The following is a 24,996-nucleotide window of genomic DNA, read 5'->3' as shown; positions in this document are numbered from 1 at the left end:
GCATTTAATCACTGCACTACAGAAGTGATTATGCTCTGGCAGAAGTGGCCTCAGTTTACTTTAAGGAAGGGAAAAAAAAAAGAAAGAAAAATCAACACTGGGCCACACAAGCTGTATGTAAGAAATTACAGTTGATGCATTTAGATAAGTGCAAGGAGCAGGAATGATCCTGAGGGTCAGCCTAAGAATGGGAATGACTGCAATGATGTTTCACATTCACATTTAGACATTCCACTTCTCCCTTTGTGCTAGCTAGAAAATACATCCCTTTCAAGAGAAGCTCTACAAACTGCTATGGCTGCCTACCTCTGAAAGCCTAGGAAGTGTGTACAATCAACTGAGGGAATAAACATGACTAACGTTTTGCATTTCAGAGTAATACATATCAGAGCCTGTTCTGATCTCATTCCCGATTCAAAATGAGTCGCTCTGAAGTTTGTTCCCAATTCCTTGCTGAACCTAATCAAACCAAGTGGAACGAGCCATAATCCAAGCAGAATTCAATGAACTTCACCCATTAAGAAGGCTATTAAGGCTTCTTCTGAGGGTTTAAACCAGGAAAAGATTTAAGGGGAAGAAGAGATTATCCCACATCTGCCTCCCATGACCTCCCTCTGCTGGCACCAGAACTGCCACAGTCAGAGGGACAGATGTCAGAACAGGGGGATTTGAGACACTGACCTATTCTCTCACGTTCTACACAGCACTAAATTCACAGCTAACTTTTCTTTGCCCACAGACTGGCTCTGTATCACCTCAAATGTTTGATTCTGTGGAAATTTAAGGCTCAGAGCTCTCACACTGCTGTTCTGGTTTGAGCATCCTCTCCCTTCCATCAGTCTGGAGCAGCTCACACAACCATGAACCTGCTACAGCCTGATCCTCCCTCTTGATTAGACCAGAGGGTTTGCAGACACAAAGCACTATCTTGTGCCAAAACCTGATTATGTTGTACCCTAACAGCCACAGTGATAACAGGGAAGGTAATTACACTCAGAAATAGGTTACACAGCACAGCCACACCAAAGCCAAGTGCTTTGGCCAAGCCTGCACAACAGTATCTGCATTTACTTTTTCACTGTTGCTTAAAGTAATTGCTGAATTTATGCCATTAGTAACAGGAGAGCAACAGCCACATCTTGGAACTTTTCAACATTCCTGAGAGCCAAGGAGCAAACAGGGGCAGCATTTCTTCCAACCTCCATCAGCACACCTCACCCACGGTCAGTCACCTCTCCCTGGGGGACAGCTGGGCTCTGTGCTGGGGGAACATCAGCTGGTAACAGAGCCAAAGGGGGGCTGGGGTTGGTGTTCCGGAGGAGGTGAGGAGGCACCACCCAAATCCAAGTCCCCTGATTCAAGAGCTGAGGAACGACTGCCACACAGAGGGAAGAGAAGCATCTACATTGGATACGTCACCAGAGAGTCATCTCAAAGCAGCCACTTCTGTCCACCCTCCTCCTGGGCACCTGTACAGGAGCCAAAGGACTCAAACCACCTCCTCAGGAAAAACACTTCTTTGCCACACTGCACACACATCCACTGACATCCCTATCTCAACCAGGAATGAGTTTTCAACTGGCTATGGAAAGGAACGACCAGAGAAATGCAGCAAGGCATCCTTTCTGCCCATCTGCCACGTGAAGCAGTAACTTCAACATCATTTAAGAGCAAGATGGGCAAGAAAAATTTGTTGCATTGATACCAAGAGAGTGATGTTTTTTTACATTATGATTTCTTGCCTAGTGGCCTCTGCTTACTGATGCAGGATCCTCCCTGACCACAGAGACTTGACCACAGAGGGCACCAACATTCCCCAGCAGAAAGGGGGTGAGTGCTCTGTGAACATTCCACGGGGAAAAGCAAACTCCTGCACCCACACAGCCACTCAGGCAGTGGCCAACCCGCCTGCAAAGCACACTCAGGCTGTCATTAGGCATTTCCACAGCCAGTTGAGATGCATGAACAATTCATATAAGGCAACACCAAAAATAAAGTTAATTACTTTAGGCTCATGATAAGAGAGATCTTTTTCTACAGGCAACTTTGCAAGGTCACCTTTCTTTCTTTAGTCTCTCTCTCTTTTTTTATTTATTTTTTTTATTTTTTTTTTTTTTAAAACAAATGACATTGAACTGCGTTCAAAGCTTATTTAATTCCACCTCAGGGCGGGAAGGAGTTAAAACCTTTAAAAATACATACAGATGAATAGAAAGCCAGGCTGGTAGGGAAATGTTTTAAAAAAGGAAAGAGGGGAAAAAAGAAGCATTTTCTTACAGTCAAAACAGAACCACAACCCCAGTGTTTAAGGTCACCTCCTCTCCTCCCAGTGCTGGGAGCGATCCTGTCAATCAGCACGGTGTGCTGGAAGTCTCTGCTCACCCCGAGCACACAAAGTGGCACAGCAGCACAGTAACATTTCCCCGCTGGGAAAGGGGGATGGAGGACACAGCTTTCAATTGATTCCAAAGGTCCTTTGGGAAAGATGGAGCCTCTGGTTTATTAGCACTGACATTCAGCTCTCAGAGTAGCAGGCTGATACCTATTTAATTTAATGCCATTTTCCAGTAGGGAAATCTGTTTGTCAGGGCTCTTGCCAGGGAAGCCCAGCCAGCACCAACCCCCCCACAGAGCTCCTGCCCTGCCTGGTGGGACAGGACACCTCCAGCACACGGCAGTGCCCGGGCCCAGCTGCGGGAACGTTTCCAGCTCCATCGGGAAAGGAGGGCCTTGTGCTCCAGACTATTTGCTCCTGTATTTGATCTAATGAAGGGGAAAAACGACAATACAACCACCATTAATGACAACACAACCACCACTGTGTTTCTTTTGAGAGGAGAGTCTGCCTTGTACAGAGACTGAGTGTGCCCGGACGAGGCAGAGCAGAACCCTGACCCCTCCAAAAGAAAGATAAACCTGACCTGGCCAAACCCCAGATACAACCTCACCCTCACCTTAGTTTGTAACATTTCTCTGGGCAAGTCCCTCAGGCTTCTAGAGCGGTGCTCTTACATGCAAAAGGAGGCATTCTCTCATTTTAGGAATAGATTAACTGAATGACAGACATGGGTCTGTCAGGATACAATCCCATTTTTATTTCCTTAAAAATTCATCCTTAGCTGATGGCATCGACCTGCTGCTGTCTGGTTGCCACTGTGAGTGTACATTCTGCTGGGATTGTGTATTGTGGCTGTGTGTGATCACACCAATACACTGATAAAATGAGGACAAGGTCTGGGGCGGACTCAGGAAAGCTCCAGGAGGCGAACACGGCTTCGGCTCATTAACCAGGTTTAGGTAACACTTCCACAGTGAAGCCAGTGCAGCCATACAGAAACACCCCACACTAGATCTTCAGTCAGGCATCAAAAGATGCAAATACATGCTTGGTGTAATATTCAATATCACGTAGGGAATCTAGGCATCTGTTTCTCACTGATCCCTTAAAGCTTAACTCATTCATCAGTCTTGTGAAGATGCAAGGATCTGTCTATAAGTAAACATACTGATGAAGCTGTTCCACAATTTTGATTTTAGCTAAGCCCTAATCCAGACTAAGAACATCTATAGAATAATACAAAAATTCCCCTGCCACAAAACAGAAGCACATATCAGAAAAGGTCTCCATGAAATTCCCAGGTTGCTATCTTGCCTCCCAGCCTTTGCAGTGCTCATGAGGCACCTAACTAGTGCATCTCCAGCCAGACACATTGGCTTTCACTGCATTGATTGTGTGAGTCAGGATTGTTGAAGGAAATTAAAGGTTACTGCTATTTTCTCATATACACCTCAGTGAATTGTGCCAGAGTGGAAAAATATTAGTCTCTATATCAAAATCATACAGATCCAATCAATGCTGTACCTATGTCTATGTTTAAACCTAGAAGTATTGCATGTCTATGTAACTGTATATTAAACACTACATGCAATGTTTAAACCTAGAAGTATTACATTACATGCATAAATGTGCCCACACACAGACACTTCTACACAAATCTTTTGAGTTTTGACTATGGCCATGATAAAAATCAGTTTACAACTATGCCGGCAACTCTCTCCAGGTCAATACTGAGCACTGACTCTGTTGGGACACAGGCTCTGTTTTGACTTTTTTAGCTGAAGAGGATGAAAGAATTGATGTGACAGTAAAGGATATGCTGGACTTTAGAGCTCACATATTTCCTTGTATATTTATACCCCTAGTCTCAGAGATGCAAAGCTTTTGCAATCCAGTGTCCAGTGATGTGCTGAGTGCCAGGACTGCTCATTTTGAGAGCAGGGAAGGAGGGCAGGATGAGCCCAGCACCATCCCAGTGCTCCGTGGGTGACCTGCGGTCACAGCCAGCTTTCCCCTCGCCACTGACTGTGCAGTTTGGACAGTGATCCACACATCCAGCAGTCACTTCCATCCCTGAGAGACTTGTTGGTTTATATTTGTTCAGTGTTGTGAACAGCCTTGTCCTGTAAGGCCCTTTCAGCTGCCAAGCTCTCAGGGCAGGCCTTGTGTCACCGCACACGGTGCCAAGTGTGGCTGCAGTTGGGCTCTGACTGTCCCGGGGTCCTGCAAGTGCTGCTTTGGGTAAAAACAACATAACACAAGTGTAAAGCTGCCAGACTCGTGATCAAGAACATCTGTAGGTGCTTGTTCATTTTCATGGAAAAGGATCACTCAGAATATTTGAACAGACACTTGCTCCCTGTGTTGGAGGCAGACAAGCCCATTGATGCCCCTGCAGTAGCTGAGCATCCCAGTGCCTCCAACATTCCTAACCTGGTCACCCTTTGGAGAGGGAGAAGTTAAAAAATATCCCTTTTACACAGGGATGCAAGATTTCACCTACCCATAAATAAGTCTTCAAATCAAACAGCTAACCTAGAGGCCTCATTGCCTGGGCTGCTGTGCACTCTTAAGGAAAGTTGGGAACCTTCAAAAAGCATTCAGGCCCCGGAGTGGGTTCATTTCTCTCCTACCAGACCCAGGGACCTCAAGGAGATGAAATTCCTAATTCAGACGTATTTACATGCTTGAAGTTAGAGGAGAAAAGATTCAAGTTTGAATTGCCCAGAATGAGGAGAGAAACTTTACTCTGATTTTGAACCTATGAGTTTTTAAGAGAACTCTCACTATCCCTCCCCTTTCTAGTGCAGGACCCCATATGGGTCACTCACGACCTAGTGCCCTACAGCAATCAGCTGAAGTACCTCCCAAGGCAGGTGGTCCTATCAAACATCCATAACTAATAGTTTTTAAATATTTCTCATGATTGTGTAGGATATCCATGTAATCAGTCCACTGCCTAGAGCCAGGAGAGACATGGGTTTAACAAAGAGGTGTCTTTGAAAGGACTGAGTTTTTATATTAACCCGTGTCCTGACCCCACACAAAACTACAAGGCACAAAGAATGCAATATAAAATCTATGGGCCACTATGCCAAGGTACTTTTTGGATCACTTTTCAGTAAATCTAGTATTTTTTTAGATTTATTAGAGATTTAGATTTATACCTTCTATTGGTCTCAGAGTAACTACTTAGATGAGGTCACAAGCAGTATCTCTTTCAGTAATCTCCCTCTATGAACAGTGGAAGGACCCACATCTCTCTCTATCATCTTCTGTCTGTGCTGAGAAGAAAAATGGGATTTTGTGCTCCCAATTTCACTCACTAACACACCACAGTGATATTTGAGCACTGAGCAAGCCCCTTTTCTAAGACAAAACAACAAAACTTCAACCTGTACCTTGAGCCAAGGAGGGAGATGATTTTGGCTTCTCTTTGGTTTCTCCTTTTTTTCACAAGGAAGGAGAAAAAGAAGTCTGGGAAGCTGATGAGTACACCAGCAGGAGCAGGAACCAGCAGGAAAGGGTGGGCTGATGGCACCACCCTGCTGCAAAGTGCTGCCCTTCCTACAAGGTTTCACACAATCCCCAGGAGCACAACCCCAACAGCACACCCAAGGCACTGACATCCACCCTCAGGGCCATCCCCAGAAGGTAAAAGCTGTTCTCTCCTCCCACCACCCACAGACCTTATCCTGGAGAGCTGCAGCTCTGTGCCCAACTGCTGCCAATCCCTGACAAGAACAGGGGATGCTTCCTTGGTGTGTAAGGAACACGTAACACCTCCAACGTTCCATATGGATGCCTCTCTCTCTCCAATCTTGCCAGCTTGACCCCTTTCCATTTCAGCTCCCACTCCCCATTTCAACTGCAGCAGGACACAGTTTATTTCAGAAGGACCTCTGGACATGCAAGCAGAGACCTTTTCTGACCACAGCAGGTGATAAACCTCAGAGACATTGAGGTCAGGAAATCCAAACCAGGTCATAAACTGAGGCAGAATAGAAAACAGCTTGAAATTGCCTCTGAGTGGCAGTTGATCTTCTCTGTCCAGGCAGTGCTGTTAATGTATTCTAACACAGTTTCAGCTTTAACTCTCCTGCATTGACAACAGAATTGAATTACCCTTCCAAATCTCTCTCTTTCAACTTGTCATAAGATTTTTTAATCCAACAAGAAGCACTTCCTTGGCAGAGTTGCAATTGTTATATTTTTCCCAGCTTTTCTGATTTAGGGATTTTAATCTTTTTAGCCATGAATTGACTTCTCTCTACTAGCACTCATAGGAAAAAAACCCCAGCTTTTGCTCGCCACACAAGCTGCCAAGTTCCTGGGACCAGATGGAACAGATCCGAGGCTTTAAAGGAGGTCATTGACAGTCGGGGGGAACACACTGAACACAAGCGAAGTTTCAAGAAGGCTGGACAAAGATTGATCACAACACAGGAATGACAGAACACTAAACAAGGAAATAGAATCACTATCTGTTCATCTCTAACATCTGTATTGTGTAGAACACTGGGAGCTACAAATCCTGCCTGAATAAAGCTACAGAGTAATTGAACCCACGTGCAGCCCCTGCTCCCCGAGATGGGCACGCGCTGCCCTGTCCCGACACCCACGTCGGCCCCACCACCCTGGGTGGAATTCATTTGCAGGAGTGGAGAGCAAAGCAGAAACATCAGCTACAGGGGAAGGCAAAAGGAGACATCAAAACCATTGCTGAGACCTACAGATGAGATGTTTGCCTCGGAGCACAACTCTAACAAGGTACCTCAGAGCTGCCATCAAAGTCATGCAGTGATGCCAGCTGAAAAAGGGGGGACAGACCAGCTATGGAGCTTTTAAAATATTTCTATCATTTGTGCACAAGCAGAGCTTAATTCACCTCCTTTAAGCTGCTCTGCCTTCTTTCACAGTTTATATTTGGATGCTCAAGAAAGGAACTATTTAGTTACTGAACGCGAGTTTCTGATACAGTCAGTGAAATTCAACCCCATCTTTTAAGCAGATTAGGATCTACACACAGACCTTTGAACCTGCAGTGTTACCGTGTTGGCTTTCACAGCTCATCCCCACAGGAATAAAATTACACCATTTAATTAGACTCTGACTCTCCTCATCTGCCCCAGAAGTTTCCTGTCACCTCATTCAATTGTGAACATAATTTAGGCCTAAAGGTTTGTCCTGATTTTTCTCTGGGGTGCTGAAGAGCCTTGAAATGCAATAATTCACCCTCTTCAAACATTTCTGGGGACACTGCAATAGAAATGTTGCTTGCCTTCTCTTGGTTCTGTATCTTGTCCAATAGCTTCAAAGAAGTGCATTGTAATTCTTCCCAAAATGCTGCATAGATAATACTCCTGACAACACATGTGCCTTCATGCCCATTTTATGGATGGAGAAAATGAAGCTCATAGAAGTGGAGATTCCTCTTCCCAGACCCAGAGCTCTATCAGCAAAAAATCAGGAATCCAGCTATTAATACCACACTGTAATCACCATGTGATGTGCCTTTGTTTCAAGGTAACAACCACAGTCAAATCCAGAGCAGCTGAGCTCGGTGGGTGTTGGAGAACACCCATTTTAACAGCAGTCATAAGATGTTTCAGAAAGAGCTGCCCCAGTGGCATCAGCACAGAGAAGGGCTGCCTTGGGTCAGATCAAAGGCTCAGCTTGCTCAGCATCCTCTTTCCAACGGTGGCCATAAATGGGTGTCCAAAGGAAGAGAACAAAAATAGGCTAAGTAAATATAATACTCCTGTCTCTCTCTATTTATATACCTGCATTTTTCCCCCTTGCTTCCACCTCCAGTCACTTCCAGCTCACTGAGTTCCCAATGGGGTTCCTGCCTGCTCAGTGGCAATCCACTGATTTCTTTTCCATTAATTTGTCCACTTTCCTAGAAGCAATGTAAACTTTGAGCATCCACAATTTCCTTGGCAACCAGTTGCACTGGTCAACACCTTCCCAAAGAACCACCTACATCTGCTCTCCTTCAGCCTGGCTTTGAGGAAGTTTACCAACTTCCTTTGATGTCTCCAAGTGCTTGTGTCGGAAGGCAATGAACAATTCCCATTCTCCCTGTGTCCTGCCTGATTTCACAGACCTCTGTCACATCTCCTCTACCTATTCACACAGTTGAAGGGTTCTAGTTTGTTCAGTTGAGGCAGTTTGACACCTCTGAACAGCCTTGTAGCTCTTTGCTGAGCACTTGATGTCTGCAAGTCTTTGGAGAGAGGATGAGGAGAGCAGCACATGTCCAGGACAGGGTCAAATCAGGAATTTATATTCCATCATAGCAATGCTCCTTGTTCCACTCTTAGTACATTCCCTAATTTTAGTAGGTTAGTCTTTTTTACCACTACTGAGCAACGTATTGATGTTTAGAAGGAAATATCGATAAAACCCCAAGATCTCTTTCTTGCGCAGAAATTGAGTTAGAACCTCCCTAATTTCACTCCTGCATGGAAATCAACTCAGAGTCCATGATTTCATTAGGACTGTTTGAGGAAGGGTCACTAGAGTCCCTAAATGCAGCACAAGATACATGTGCTTTGGCACAGGCTTGATACTAGGGGGAACTTAGACACCTGTAATTCCACTCAGAATCCCTTCTCCAAGCCATGCTCTATCCATGCAACTACCCTACACTGTAATAAAACAGTATTTTAACATACCTGGTGCTGCTTCATACAACCAGTGTCTTCAAATTTGCTAAAAACACCCATAAATATTTGATAGAGCAGACAATGCTGCTCTCACGTCCAATTGCAAACAAGAATGTTTTTTCTCCCAAACAAATCCAATACTTGATTATCTTATCTGGTCTGTTCTTATTTTTTCTGCTTTACAATTCTCAAATATTTGCTGTTGTAAGTCTTCAAAGCTTTAATTTGCTTAAAATGATTCACAAGCACCTTGTTAATCTTTTATCAGTTTTATTACAAACTGTAAACAAAACCCAGTTCTTAAATAATTAAAGAGCAGAACTAGCCCTCAGGCAAATGAAGTCCAGGAGGGGAAAATAAAAAATTTAAAAATCAGAGTAAACCCATAGATTTTTTTTTTTATTTTTTTTAATTCCCATCTACAGAATTAGTGAATCTAGCTTCAAAACAGAGAGCAAGTCTAAAAGAACAGATTGTGTGTGACATTCCCCCAGCCAGTTTCTCTCATCTACTGTGTCCTGAATATTAATCTATCAAGTACCTACATGTTACTGGTTACAGTGTGCTCATACCACAGGCCTACAAGTCAGAAGTTGGGCCCCAAAGAGCGTTTCAAAGGAATTCCTCTGCATTTCTGTGTGCCCAGCAATGCCTGAGCCTGTGCTTCCTCCTCAGCCCCAGAAGGGTCCCTCCCACACAGCAGGTCTCACCACAGCTCATCACCCAAGACAAGGGCTTTGCACACTCCTGTTCTCTGGTGGCACCACAGAATCTCCTCCTGCCACCCCAGGGCAGAGCTCACTGCCCACACCACCCCAGCCTGAGGCAAACCCCAGTGCCTGCCAGCTCTTGGGGAAAGCACACCCTGCTTGGCCAATCCCCCCAGCAAGGAGGGCATCAAGATGATCAGAGGGATGGAGCAGCTCTGCGGTGAGGAAAGGCTGAGAGAATTGGAATTGCTCAGCTTGGAGAAGAGAAGACTTGGGGTGACCTAATTGCAGCCTTCCAGTAGCTGAAGGAGCCGACAGGAAAGATGGAGAGAGACTATTCCCAAGGTCATGTAGTGCCAGGACAACAAGGAATGGCTTCAAACTGACAGAGTAGGGTTAGATGGGATATTGGGAAGGAATCCTTCCCTGTGAGGGTGGGGAGGCCCTGGCACAGGTTGCCCAGAGAAGCTGTGGCTGCCCCAGCCCTGGAAGTGTCCAAGGCCAGGTTGGACAGTGGAAGGTGTCCCTGCCCAGGGCAGGGGGTGGAACAAGATGAGTTTTAAGGTCCCTTCCAACCCAACCCATTCTGTGATTCTACCAAACCACAAAGAACAACACTTTTTCAGATGTCTCCAATACTGCCAGGATTGCTACAACCAGTAGCAGTCTCACTGCACTCCAGAGCACAGTTCAGCAAGGTCCAGCCCAGTGGTGTGTGGGCAGATGCCAAAGGGGAGCCGGAGTCCTGAAACAGAGGTGGCTTGGGAAATTTAGAACAGGGATGCTGAAATGGAGGCAGAGGACTGCTTGGAGGCCTGACTGGCCAGTGGGGAGGCCAGGGCAGGACCTGGGTGTCAAATGAGGGCCCCCTGGGAGGAGTCCTCGTATAGAAGACACACAAATGGTGATGACAAGTGCTGAGTCTGGTCACCAGTAAAAAGGGTACTGCTACATCTACATCCTGCTACAAAACTCACCTCTTATTATTCAGATTGAGAACTGTTATTTAATGTAATTATCAGTGCTATTACAACCTATTCTACCATCTACCAGCTCTTCAATCCAGCTGTGCTGAAGAACGGTGTTCACTCATACCAATGGCTGTACAGTCATTTTAGAAATTTTGATACAAAGCTTCCAGCTTTCTAAGGTATTGAGAGCTGTATTTTCTAATGTATTCAAATTGTATTTCCTTCTTGTTATAGAAAAGACCACTTCTGATGAAGCTCTCCAAAGCACTGCAATCCGAAGAAAACCTAAGGAACTATGAAAGCAAGACTGAGCAAATTCTAATTATCTTATGAAGGCTACACTGCCGTGCACACAAAAATGGATTTAAATGCATTACAGACCTAAAAACGTGTAATGGATGCATTGCTAGCCTATTACATGCAGTTCATTGTGCAAAGGTTTTTGGTTGTATGTTTTGTGCAGTGGGCTGTAAAAGTTGCTTAACAGAAGAAAATACATTTGATTAAAAATTTACATCAGAAGAATGTAACAGGGCTTTTTTTTCCTCTTTGCTATTTTATCTGCTACTGACTATTCCCATTGGTATTCAGTTCGTCTTAGTCTCACGTGCAAAAAACAAGAACTAAAGATGGAAAAGTTTCAGGTCTAGATCCCAAACCGTACTGAAGACAAAGCTGTCCAAAAAATGGCTCCAGTTGGAAAAAAACAACACCTATTCCCACTTATAAGTGGGAGGATCGTGAAGTGACATCAAGATGTTTAAATAGTTCTGCTCCAGTGACCCCCTTTGCGAGAAAAATCACGGGGAAAGCGGGTGGTGCTTGGACTTCCTAATGTTGCAAGTCCCACAGGGCTCCCAAATCCTGTCCAGGCAGGAGCAGCCCCTGAGTCATCCTGTCACACAGGATGCAACAACTGCCCCGGATTCAAGGAAGAAAAAGGCCTTTAAACCTCTACCATATTCCCAGCGAAGCCAAGCAAACTTAGAGGCCCTTAGTGACAACCATTTAGAGCAAAAAGCAAACTGCAAATGTTCAGTTTGCAGCACTGAAAGAAATCAGGAAGATTTAACAGCTTAGTTAAATGCCCCTATCCAAAATCACACAAGAGTTTTCCCAAGAACGGGTCCAAATCCAAACAATTGGCAGAATTGGAACAAGATCAGTTTAACTCAAGATAAATCAGTAAACATTACAAAGCCCAGCAATCTCCAGTGTTCTGCCCTAAATGCTCAGCACTCTGAGCTAACTTCATGACCGTAAGGCCAGGTGGAGAATATAACAAACAGAGCCTGCCTGCCAACTCCAGGGCCCATCCACCGCTTTCAATTTAACAGAAAGTGCAGCCAAAAGGAGGGGGAGCAGGCCTGAGCAGAGACCTGCACATGGCTCAGGGTGCAGGATGTTATTCCTCCTGGGAGGTCTGGCTGCACTTCACTCAGCCCTGGCAGCAGATGAAAGCCGAGGGGCAGCCTGGCCCTGAGCACACGTGGGGAGCCCACCTCTCATCCCTCTGGGGCTGGACACTGCACAGGGCTGGATGGCATTTCTTCCTCTGGCTTTTGGCCCTGCCTGCTTTCTCTGGGCTCACCAGGCCACAGAGACACAAAGCCCACGTTCAGTGCTGGTGCTCCAGCCCAACCTGGCCTTTGAGGCTGGAAGAAGGGAAAAATGTCCTCAGACCCCCTTGCCAGCCTCGAGCAAAGCACAGCAGCTGTGCAGGCTGCACCCACCACCAACAACCACTTACCATCCTCTGACCTCTTTGTGTTGGCAGAAAGGCCAGGTAACATCAAAATGCAATAACAAAAGGCCAGAACATGAAGCAAGGCAGGTCTGTGATGGGGCTTAATGGCAATCACAGGGTCACTCAGCCAAACCAGGCCGGACAAGAGCTGGGTCCAAGTGAGCACAGGCTCCTGAAGCACAAGGGCACATTAGAGGTTGGGATAAAATCCTTCCCTGTGAGGGTGGGGAGACCCTGGCACAGGTTGCCCAGAGAAGCTGTGGCTGCCCCATCCCTGAAAGTGTCCAAGGTCAGGCTGGACAAGGCTTGGAGCAACCTGGGCTACTGGAAGGTGTCCCTGCCCGTGGCAGGGGGTGGAATGGGATGATCTTTAGGGTCCCTCCCAACCCAAACCATTGCATCATTTTATGATTTATAATAACCCATATTTACAAGTAAATAAAATTCCTACATCTATTTTCCTTCATTAGGCCCAATCTCTGTTCACAAGCACATAAAATGATGAATTTCTCTTATTTCCCTAAAACGCTGGCAGTCACAGTTGCAACACAACTAAAAAAAATTCCAAACTTGTAATATTCATAGGCAGGAAAGCAAAAAAATTTCAGCAGCTAAAAATGATAAAAATAGTGAACCAGGTGTCTGTGCTGAGTAATTCAGGAAGACACAAACCCTTTGCTGATCATTCCCACCAGTTTAAGGAGCAACATCTGATTTCACACCTGCAAAAATCCATCTACAAAGCAATGAGGAAAACAAGTAGCAAAGATAAATAAATAAAATTAGCACCATTATCTCCAGTGAACACTTCTGGAGCAAAACCAGGTGGGTACCCACCTCTCAGGCACCAGCAAGGAGGGGTTTCAGTGCCACTGGAACAGGGAGCAGCCCTAGGAGCAGGCTGGTTAAATCCCTGCTGCTCCTCAGGTGCTTCTGGGCATAGGTCTGACCCAGAAAGCCATGACTCAAGCAGTTATCCCTGACTCCATCCAGCCGTGGGTACAGATTTCTGGAAGGGTTCATCATTCCAGGGAAAATTAATGTTTCGGTGAGCTCAGGTCACCAGACTGATTTATCACCTTGGCTATCAGGCTCTTTAGAGCCACTGCATTATGCAAACACTGTGCACATTTCAGTATCTGGCCTCAAAACCACGGACTCCTGAAAATGTGTTCCCCACCCCAGCAAGGGGAGGAAGTGGTCTCGGATGGAAAAACCTCGTTGCAGGGAGCGGGAGGGAGAAGAGGTTGTGCCACACAGGAGATAAACAACCAAACCTTTGCCAAATTACTGTTAAAAGGGACACGACAAATAATGAGCAGAGTCAGGGACGAAAAAACCCCCACCCTAAATTCTCTAAAAAGACAGCCAACTCCTGAATCTCCAGCTGCAGAGCAGCCCTTTCAAGATGCAGCTCTCAGTGCTTCCTGCCTGGATCCCCCCAGAAGAGCAGCATGGTCTAATGGAAGTCACATTTGATGTGCTCTGTGCTGCTCAATGCAGAGTGGCTGAATTACCGAGTGCAGACCTCATCATACTCTTAAAAAGTAATTTGGAATCAGGGCTTTGATTTAGATTGGCTTTATCCTTTACTTTCAAAGTACAACTAGTAATAATGTAGTCTGTGAGTTTAACATTTGAAACAGGGGTTCCATTTACCTCTTTGTACTTACTGGAGGAAAATGACTGTAATTGAAATCTTTCTGCTGGAAATGAAGCCCTTCTAACATTTAAAGTGGTTGCTTGTCCTTCAGGCTTTTTATTTTAGCTGTCAAAACTGTAAACTGCCTTTCAGAGCAGTGAGAGTCTTATAAGAGAGGATGAAATGAATGCACCCTGGATCTAGGTACTGGGTGTTTTAATCTAATTTTCCAGCTAGAAATACAGCACTTCTCTCCCTTGGGCACTGCTGGGAACAGGAAAATCAAGCTTCACTTCAGCAATATCTATCAATGAACCTCAAACAAGGGAGAGGCTTTTCAAGGACAATGCAAAACCTTTCAAGTCCTCCAGCTTCACCCATAAGCTCCCTCCCACCCAGGCAGCAACACGTGAAGCCAGACTGCCCACTCACGCTGCCTCTCTCCACACATCTCCCACACTTTCTAGAATTTCATAGATTTTCCAAGAGTTTGCCTTTTTTCTTTCCCCCTCAGATCAAACTGATTTCCTAGTGTCAGCACTATTATTTGCATGGAGCTTTTGAATTTTAATTCCAGTGTAAATGCACTCAGGCTGAATACGGGTATTGTGTGAAAGTGGCTCGTGGCCAAACGACCTCATCATATTAGATCTCTGAAAGGGTAAACACAAAAACTTTGGGGTTTATCCAGTAGGCTCCCTTTTAGTTTGTGTTTCAGAATGTTAGCAATTAACATGATAGCAGACTCAGAGATGAAATCGTGTGGATTTCTACTTTAGCTAGTTTTATCATCTGATCATTTTAATCACAACTAAAAACACATGGCTGTGAAAGGGTTTTTAGTGCTTGTTTACACGACTTAAAACTGTTTGGATGACTTGAGCAAACTAACACATCAATACAGCCAATGCCTCTCTCTTCTGTTTCCAGTTCCAACATGTCTTTAGGATAAAAGGTGAGCATCCAAAGACAGTTGAAGACCATTTTGCAGGCTTTGTGTTGCAGCTGCAGATGCATGACCACTGCCCACCAGTACAAACCAGCCTCTGCACAAGCAGGCAGATAACCTAAATTAACTAGTTAAGAGATGTCAAGGTGCCAGGTGGACCCAATGACTTTGGAAGCTCCCAGAAGACTCATGAGGGTTGAATCTCTGAAGCTCAGGCAAGTTACATCAGCACACCTTGGTTCAGGTCTATCTGCAGAGGCTGCAGATAATCCAAACAGGATGAGCAGCGTTCAAACCCAATCAATAGAACAGTTTATGGCAGGAAAGTGTAGTGATGCTAAGAGAATAAAACAGGTTGACAATCTATATGGGAAGGAATATTTTACAATATAAAAGCTGCCTGCAGAGTTACCTCTGACATGTATATAAATATATATGCTTTATCACAGCGGGGTCTTCAGACCTCAACATCTTCCAAAGTAAATCAAAAGAAAAAAAAAAAAGAAAATATTTGTGATGGCTAGAGGCAAGGACATCAACTTCAGCAAAGCCAGCCAGCTAATAAAAATGTCAATGAACTTCTTTACAAGAGAATTAGGAGGGAGCAGTGCCATGTCAACACTGCAGCACACACAGGAAGAGCAGCTCCAGTTCTGATTAACTGAGATACTGCACTGACAGCAGGGCAGAGACACAACCTTTCCCTAACCTAAAATGACCTCCCTTAAACAGAGATTATGTAACACTTCCACATGAGGAGAGTAAACTTAAATTAATTTAATTTTCACAGGCTGCTGCCAGGAGAGACATCACTGTCCTTTCTACTCACACTCACCCAGGTATTCCCAGGTACATCCTGCTGTACACTTGTGGTGAGCTGGGACACATCTGACCTGCCTGAAAACAAAGCCAGCCCAAAAAAGGAATAAAACCCCTTCAGTTCGGGTTGGGTCACTTCCCCAGGTGGCTGCACAAACACTACTGCTGACAACTGGGAGTGGGAGCACTCATTCCTGCAGCAGCCCACACTTGTGTCAGCTGAAGAGGAGAAACTGCATCTCCAAGTGAGATTCTAAATCCACTTAGACAAACTGCCGTAAAAAGCTGGTTTGAGAATTTCAAAGGTTCTTCAGCTTAGGTCACATAAACCCAATTTCTAAAACCTTGACAACACAGAGAAGTTGAGAAAGAATTTGACCTAATTTTTTAAGCCACTGTGGTTACACTATCACAGAAACACTTGTTTGACAGTGTGTACCCAGAGAGCCCAGCCAGAGAACTGCACCAGTTTAATACATTCAGCGCCAATTCACACCCAAGCCATACTAGTACAACTTTCACAGGCAGACAACACTTGAAGCTAATGCAGAACAAGCCCCAGCCACAATAAGAACGTTGACACAAAATCCTGTGTTCAGTGAGGGGGACAGCCCTACCTCATAGCCAAGACCAAAATTTCTCCTGAGCCTCCCATTAAGAAACCCCCAATTCAACCCAAATGGATAACAGCCTCTTATCACACAGGAAATCCAATAAAAGACCAGGCATGCACTTCAGTTTTTGTCTTCCTAAGTGTGTGCATTATGGTTTGGGGATTCCCCCCCCAACAGATGAACAGACTTGGCAACTTCCCTGGTGAATCGGAAGAAAGTCTTGTAAAGGCACAAGTAACTCTAAGAATACAGATTAAATGGGTTTCCTGGATTTCATCCATGATCAAATTTCCCAGGTTGTAGATCTCAAAAATATCTGTCTCTGACAAAGCTGGTATGACAGGTTATGTAACACACACAGAGAATCACTCGGTGACAGCAAAGCAGGAACATTATCTGCTGTGTTCAGGGACTCGAGGGCTTTCTGAATGAACTGCAAGGGCTATGAAAAAGAAAAAGAAGAAGAAACTTAATCACAAAATGTAAAAGAAAGAGAAATCCCCATGAGTTTTAAATAGCCAGCTTCACCCACTGGCAAATAACTACCGATTTCCTTAGGTTTTTATTGCCAGGAACTTCCATATGGTAAATATGCTGAGGTGATTTGTTTTGATATAGATATTTATAGGGCAGATATGATTTAAAGAACATAGAATTATAGTAGAGAAACATCAAGGAGATAATATATAAATGCCTAATAATGTGGGTTTTGCAGCCTTTTTGAGACTGCCCAAACCAAACAAAAATGGAAGTTACATCTGAGACTGTTAAATATGCTATTTGCAGCCTGGGATGAATGATAGGACAATCTTGTTAAATGAAATATAAATGCTTCTTGTTAAATGAAATATATATGCAGTATAACTTGAGGCACAAAGACAAGAAATAAATCAGTGTGGGACTATTTGCCGGAATAGAAAATTTCAGTCTAACAGCACATGCATAGGCTTTCCTCCCAGTTTTAAGAACAGCAAGTTGCAAACTGCTCGAGGATGTTTAGGGAACAGATAGTGAGGCTGCTTAGTATTTTCACAAAAAAAAAAGTTGTCTTGCTCTTTTCCCTATTTTGCTGGATTAAAGAAAACAGCAAAGCTACATCCATATACTGACGGTGTCTCAGCACTATTGACAACCAGACCAGCCGCTAACCCGGGGCAGGAAACCCTCCAGGGAGATCTCCAGTGAAAATGCAGCATTGTTAAGCAGGTCCCCGCTGCAATCTTGGTCCGTCCTCTCCCCATCCCCGTCCCTCCGTCTCCCCCAGGCACCTGGGTACCGAGGGGCAGGCGACAGAAAGTGGAAGCTGAGTGTCAAAGGAAAACCCCACGGAAAGCACTCTGTTCTGTGCAGTAGGAAATACAGCAAACTCCGCATTAACCCCCAGCAAAGAGCCTTGGAATACATCTCGCTACAACTTCTTTCTTGCCGTAATAATTATGGACAATTAAACTCTTAGTTGCTAAAGAAGAAGAGAAGAACTGACCGCCCTGCAGAAGCAGGTCACACCTCCTAACGGGCTCCGCGGAACCAGAAATATCCCTCCCTTTCAAGCTCCACACGAGGAAAGCAAACGCATCTCTACCACTTCTACTATTTTATTTTTTTTTTCCCTGGCGCAGCACTGGAGGAATGAGATCCGAGCGTCTCTCCTCCACCCGCACCGGGCTGAAGTTGCTGCCACATTCCCAGCCCGTGCCCTGCGCTGCTCCGGCTGTCGGCACAGCCTCATCCCTGGAAAACCAACCCGCGGGGAAACTTCCCCGCTGCTGCCCAGGGAAGGGGCGCTGGGGAAGGGCTGCGGGACCGAGTGTCCCTGCAGGACTTACCTTCTCTGCATGCTTGAACTTGACGTAGAACCAACTTGACTTGATCATTGTCTCACCTCCTGCCCTCGTTAAAAACCAAAAAGCAACCCAAACCTATCCTGCTGACGGCGAGCGGCGCACCCTTCCCGACAGAGCGGGCGGTTTTCCAAGGGGAGCACAGGATTTAGGGGAGAGAAAGACGAGCAGAAAAGCTCTCGCTGTGCCCGGCGCTGCCGTGTCCCCTCCTGCCCTCCCGCCGCCCAGCGCGGTCTCCCCCTGCTCGGGAGCTCAGCCCCGCTCGCTGGCAGCTTGGCTGCCTGACAGCAGCGTTCCTCAAATGGACTTCAGCTGCGTTCATCACAAATGGCACATGTCAGTAAAGCCAGGAGGCTGGCTCCGGCGCTGGCAGCCTCCCAGGACCATGACCTCCCCCAGTGGGATGAATAATGAATTCCAGCACTTCCCTCCAGACACAGATTAACACCTGGCTAAACATTATTCTGACAATGAGCTGGTCCCTTCCGAGGACCCTGCGCCGCCGCGTTAACCCCTCGCTCGCCCACCAGGCAGGGTAGCGATGCTTTGGATGCTGTCTCGCAATACCCTCCCCCATCGAAAGAAAGATTATAGGACTATATATAGTTTAGAAACAATAAAGCCTCTTAAGCATAAAGCAAATATCTCCTTTCCGATTCTGCAGCTGCAGTAACGCTGCCGAGGAACCGGAGCAAGTCCTCAGGAGCCAGGCTCTCTCCTGATACCCCCTTTTCGGCCCCCCCTCTACAGTCACACTTGGTGAGCTGTGATGCTGTCAGGCTCGTGTTTTAAAATAATATCTGCAAGGACCTCTGTAAGAAAAAAAAATCAAACCAAACCAACCACCACTACCAATATGAAACTAATGCATAATAAATCCCGGGAAGCCACTGGTCAGGATGTTTGTTCTTCTGCCTGTCCAGAAACACTGCCCAATTCCCTGACTCTGGTTTAAAGTAACACATTCATTTGGCTGCAAATCTCCCAGCTCCCTGCATGCCATGGAGCAGTGAATATCACATTACAAACTACAGGATGAATATAATCAGCCTCCTGTGCTTCCACTGTGCACAGCCAGGCCTGTACTGGAGCAGAGCTACCTGGCCCAGCATCCCGTGCCTCAACACCTCCCGATGCACATGGAAACAATGTCAGAAATCTCAGGTTCAAGGATGTGCCCTCAGTATCATATGTATTAAAACAGGACCTGAATTTGTCACACAGGTAGCTGAACCTCTTTATGCTTCCATAAGATGCTGAACAAGGTTCAGAATTTCACTATAGAAGCAAAAAGTCACTTCATTTTGCTGTTTTAACCAGCTGTCTGGTTATTTAAGTGGGAGTCTCACAGTACTCTACCCCAATAAAAGAGAATAATTTGCTTTGCATCATCTTCAGATCATGAATTTACGGATTTTTCTTGTCTCCCTTATATTACATCTTTTAGGGACCAGAGACTCACAGACTATTAAATTTCTCCTTGTATGGAAGCTGTGCATGTCTCCACAGATCCTTTTCATCTCTCTCTTTACCTTTTCTAGGTCTCTTTTTCACAGGCAGAGTGAGATGGAATAAAGACATTTACAACTGACTTCCCATCTCTAACTATATGCACACAGAAATATAAAGCACATGAAACAGATCCTGAAAACCAGTTTGTCAATATTACTCACCTAAAAAGTACTATCAGTGCTGATAACGGTTCAGTGCATCATCTGAAAGCTGTGACTTTGAGAGCCTGGCTACTCATTCACCTCCAGCAGAGGTTTTTAGAACTTTTCATAAGCCAAGACTTATACAAGGCATCCAAACATCAATATTGACTAATAACAACCACTGCATGTATGTGGAGCTGAGGCTGCTCAGCCCTGCTCTGCCCTTAGACCCCTTCCCTGCTCAGCCCCGTTAGGACCCCACCCTTCTCTGCTCAGCAGGAAGGGAACTGAGGTGAAGTCCTTTCCAATCCTGCTCTGTGTGGTCAGCTGGGCTGGTTCAAATCATGGCCTTCCACAGCTGTAGTTGTCAGAAATTACTTCCCATTGATGCCACAGAAAAATATTCCCACTCTCCCTTTAATTCTGCCTTCCTGTGGGACAGTTGACCTATGCTAAAAGGTAAAATGCCCCAGCCCTTTTCAGAACTATGGAAACATCAAAAATGGATGAGAAGGCCTCCTACAGGGAGTACCATAGAAAGAAAATTAAAACATTGATTTTTATTAGCACCTTCTATTTTCTGCACCCAAAAAGCTGCTTTTTGGAGGAGCAAATGGATAAATAGGACAGATCTGGCTGCATGATTGAATGAGATCAGGTCAGTGCAGGAGCCTTGCTGCCTCCCCAGCTGCGACTGTTCCTCCATCCCTGCAGCAGGACACATTCCCTGCAGCCCTGCCCGGGATTCACTGCAGACACCACATGTGTGGTGTCAAGAGCCGCCGTCCACACGGACACCACGCTCTCTTGTACCCAATTAGAGGAAGTTTGCTCCCTGCACTGACCCAGGAGTCCCCGGGGGGGCCTCGGGGCAGCATCACAGGGCGCAGCCACCGAGGAGGCGAGAGCCGCCACCCGTACCAAGCACAAACAGCTGTGGCTCAAAGCAATTACCAGGCCCTGGATGTTTTCCACTGGTTCATTAGCATCTGGCAGGACCTAAAGTTCCAGGGTCACAAAACACAGAGCTATTATTTTATCTCAGGAAAATGCACAGCGACGTCCCTCGAGAGCTGTCCTTTTGCAATCAAAGGACAAGTGCAGTGCAGGGATGGAGATGCAGAATTTCCAGCCATCACATCCCCCAGCCAGGCAGGGATGGGCCCATCGTGCCACAGACTGCTCATTTTTTGTCACACTGTTGAAAACCCCCACATCATCATCATCCACAAATAGCCCCTGGCAGCACCAGCAGAGCCTGGTGATTCCTTACAACACTGACAGCTGGGTAGGTTTGCACACACGAAGTACACACCAGCTTAAGTTTTCAACACTCCGTTCATCTTTGCAGTAGAACAAAATACACCATTTATTTCCACACCTACAGTGTCAGCACTTTCTCTGAGATGTATTTGGTGCTCCAGTTTTATAGAGCTATAGTCCGTGTGGTGCATGACACAACAGCTTCACTTCTGTTTCACAACATTCATCTTCACCTCCTGGGGACAGGCTGCCAGACAAACACCACCTCGGGCAGGGATCCATCCCTAAAGGTGCTGCAGCAGTCACCTCCAAAACCCTGTTAGCCCACACCTGCTCTTTCAATCACCATCAATAACATGAAATAATGTGCTTTTCCAGTTCTGAGTTTGTACAGCCACAATCCTGATGCATTTTATATGGCCCTGCAAAGGGAACCATGTTTTGATAGAATTCTCACAGTTCTCCCAGAATAATCATACTTTGATTTATTCAGCAGGTTTTGCTATACTCTAATACACCATTTCAGCTGTGAGACAGTGTACAAAGGAATTGAAATAACCTCCTTTTTAACAGACCATTGGTTCTAAGCCTTTTAATACACCCTAATGTATATTTAGATATCGATCCATGTTCATTTCAATTATTCCCCATGACAAAGCTAATCACACACTAATGCAATGTGCAGTGTAACAGTGAGTACTGAGTGCATTTTTAAGCCTCCTAAGAGCAGTGTGTACCTCCTCCTTTACTCTCTGACTTTAGGTTTGTTGTTGAGTCAGACTACCTGCTTGGTGCCACATGGGAGGAAGGAAAGGAGCCAATCAGACACTATTTCACCTGTTTTCACTATTTCACATGGCAGTATCAATGCCCTGAAGAACCCACTTGCACAGCAGAGCCAAGCTACACCAACTCTGGAGGAAGCTAAAGAGCCCTGACCCTTATGCCAAGCAAAATGAACCTCTGTGTATGTGCAGGGAGGCTAAAGCAAGATGATGCATCTGCAGCAGGGCCAAGATGAATTACATCCATTCCTGTCTTCTTGGCACTAGGAGAGCAGAAAATCATCTCCCTCCCTATTACCATAATAGCTTTCACACTTCCCAACCAGCAGAGTGAAGTGTGGGGATGCTGAAAGAAACAGCACATAAACAACAAGCACAAAGTTTAGATAATGTTTACAGTAATTTTTATAATGAGCCTGTGGGGGGAAAAAAATAAAAAAAAAAATAAAAGCAATTTGGAATAAGTATAAATGAAAAGGATTCTGAAATGTTTTTCAGTTCAGAGTGGCTCCTAATGCAGCAGCCAAAGCAGGGATCCCAGGGAGATTACATGAGGCTGAGAGCAGAGCCTGGGGGAGCTGCAAGTCCATTAAGAAAGTTTTTCCCAAGCTCAGAGAACTGTAGAGTAACATGGATTCTATAAGTGAAGTGCAGGTGCTGAAGCTCCTGCCTGCCTTCCAACATGACCAGCACTCCCCCAGCTAAAAATTTGAAAATACCTGGTTCGCTTCAAAGCACCCACGTTCCACGGCAGCCTTTCTGCTTTAGAAGTAACCCAGAACCACACCAGCTCTGTACTGAAATACTTTACAACCTAAAAGGCTTCCCAGGACACAGGCAGTGAGGAAAGGGGTCGGAATGCCCAAACCCAGATCAGTGGCTACATCTCAGAGCCAACATGATGAACAAATGAGGCATCCAAAGTGTCCCAAGGTCGGTGTTGCCAGACATTTGTGAGTCACATAGAGGCCCACAGGGAACTATCCTCTTCCAGCCTACTAGGAAACACTGGGATTGGCTATCTTGTTATTATCATGGTAACAAATCCCATCCTGTACCTTATAACCCTGCTCGCCCATCAGCACCATCTGCTCTTTCATCTTGAGTGCTGCTGAAAAATCTCATCATGAACATGCTGCTGTCAATTCGGACTTCTGTGCACGTTTTAAAGGAACTCTCTAGGTCACTGCTTTGAATCCCATGTGGGCTGGCAGGATCTGAGAGCTCTCATGCTTTAATACCCACTTAGAGCAGGCACAGGATGAGCTGCATCCTGCGTATCGAAGTTCTGGGACTGGCACCGTTTCAGAGCAATGAGATGCAGGATGAAGTGGTCCAGGAGACCAGCACTACCACCAGAGTCGTCCTTTATGGAGAGATTCTTTTGCAATGACTTAAAAGTGCAAGTGACCTCTTCCCTGGCTGCTCTAAGATTGTCAGGTCTGTAGGTGCTCTAAGGGTGGTGTCAGGTCTCACAGCTGCTTTCCCCTGGGACTAGGATAAAGCCTAATAAGTAAGGCTGCCTGATTCAAAGAGAAAGAGTATAGATTAACTCGAGAAAAGCAGTCTGAAGTAATCTCCCCCAGCAAAGTGCCAATTTGTAATGAGTTACAGTGAGGGGTAACCCAGCTGGGGCACATGCTCAGCTTTCCAGGTGAAATTATGGCTTGGAGGCACAACCACAGAACCCTGAAAGATTCAACAGACACCTCAACGCAGTCCACAGGGGACAAGAAACAGACATTTGCTCGTGGTTTACAACCTGCAAGAGACAGACTGAGAGAGAAGCAGGACAGCCCATAAGCCTGGCACACAAGAGCAGGGCTCAGGATGGCTCACAATATGGTACTTCTGCCACACTGAGTTAGATCAGGGTGCAGTAAGGAGAGCTGCTGATGGTATATGAGATATATGGAACTGTGCCAGGAAGTCATGTGTGAGTATCTGCAGCGATGGGAGGCAAAGGTGGCTTAAAATGCCTTTTTAACCTCTCTGAAAAAGGTGCAGTGCTATGGTCTGTAATTTAAAAAAAAAACAATAATTGTCAGCTGGACAAAATGGCTTATGATATTAAGAGATCAAATGATGCTTTTGTAAACCTATACAATGGGTTTGCATTTTGTTCCCCAGCTTTCTGGTTTGTGGAGCTCCAGCACTATTTGGACAGGGTTTTATTACCTGGAGAAAAAAAAAATCACTTCTGAGAACACACCAGTACTCAAAAGTGTTTGGAATGACACAATTCTCAAATGCAGAAAGCAGTGATTTCTGTGACATTCCATCATTTCACCCCACTGAACACAGCCCTGCAATACAGTACAGAACTGTGTGTATATATCTCCTTCATTTAGACATGGAACAGGGATGAGGGAGCAAATACATCCAGTGGGGAGGGGGGGAGTAAAGAAATGCCTGAAAAAATAGAACCTTTGCATGCAATGAACGTATTATACATTGAGGCACTACCACAAGTTCCCTTTGAACATAAAAAGGGATTAGATGGCAGGGCACTAATGCCCACAGCTAAATCAAGTCCTGTTCAGCAAAACGTTTTACACTAAAAATCCATAGCAGCACAGATGAGGCTGCAGTGCCAATAGCTCTGCACAGCCACGGCTACAGGGCAATTTACACCTCAGCAATAAGTGCTGTAACCTATTTAACACTTGCCAAGGCACGAGGCTGTGCACAGGGACTGTGAGCAAGGACCAAGGAAGCAGTTACACAGAGCTGTGAGGTCCCTGCAGCCGTGCCCAGCACCCCAGCAAGTCTCAGATCCCACCCCCAGCAGCCCTGGGCAGCCCACTCACATCCTCATCACAAGCAGAACAACCCACAAACCCAAAGCCATGCCTTTGGCATGATTCAGAATTCTTCTTGTGTTACACAAAACAAGTAATCCAGCACAGTGCAGGAAGGCAGAGACAAAGAAACAACCAGTATCTCCCCAGACATGGGGCTACACATCCCAGCTCCCCAACAGAGAACACC

At 45.6% G+C, this 24,996-nt stretch overlaps 1 protein-coding gene across 5 annotated transcripts in view; it reads right to left on the bottom strand.

Moving 5' to 3' along the window:
• Positions 1–24,996, bottom strand: part of LOC116796521 (autism susceptibility gene 2 protein-like) — a 402,708-nt gene that overhangs the window by 134,864 nt on the left and 242,848 nt on the right. The window contains exon 3 of one of the 5 annotated variants that reach the window (XM_032707173.1): positions 14,838–16,903. The exons of the other annotated variants lie outside the window; for them this stretch is intronic. Within the exon in view, the coding sequence (XP_032563064.1) occupies positions 16,745–16,903 (159 nt within the window). The 3' untranslated portion in view covers positions 14,838–16,744. Of the gene's footprint in view, positions 1–14,837; positions 16,904–24,996 lie in introns of those variants that run through there. 5 annotated transcript variants of the gene reach the window in all.

The sequence above is a fragment of the Chiroxiphia lanceolata genome, chromosome 20, assembly GCF_009829145.1.
Source record: "Chiroxiphia lanceolata isolate bChiLan1 chromosome 20, bChiLan1.pri, whole genome shotgun sequence".
In the NCBI taxonomy this organism is placed as follows: domain Eukaryota; kingdom Metazoa; phylum Chordata; class Aves; order Passeriformes; family Pipridae; genus Chiroxiphia; species Chiroxiphia lanceolata.
Note: the sequence above shows the minus strand (reverse complement) of the source record. Positions and strands in the feature narration are given on the sequence as shown.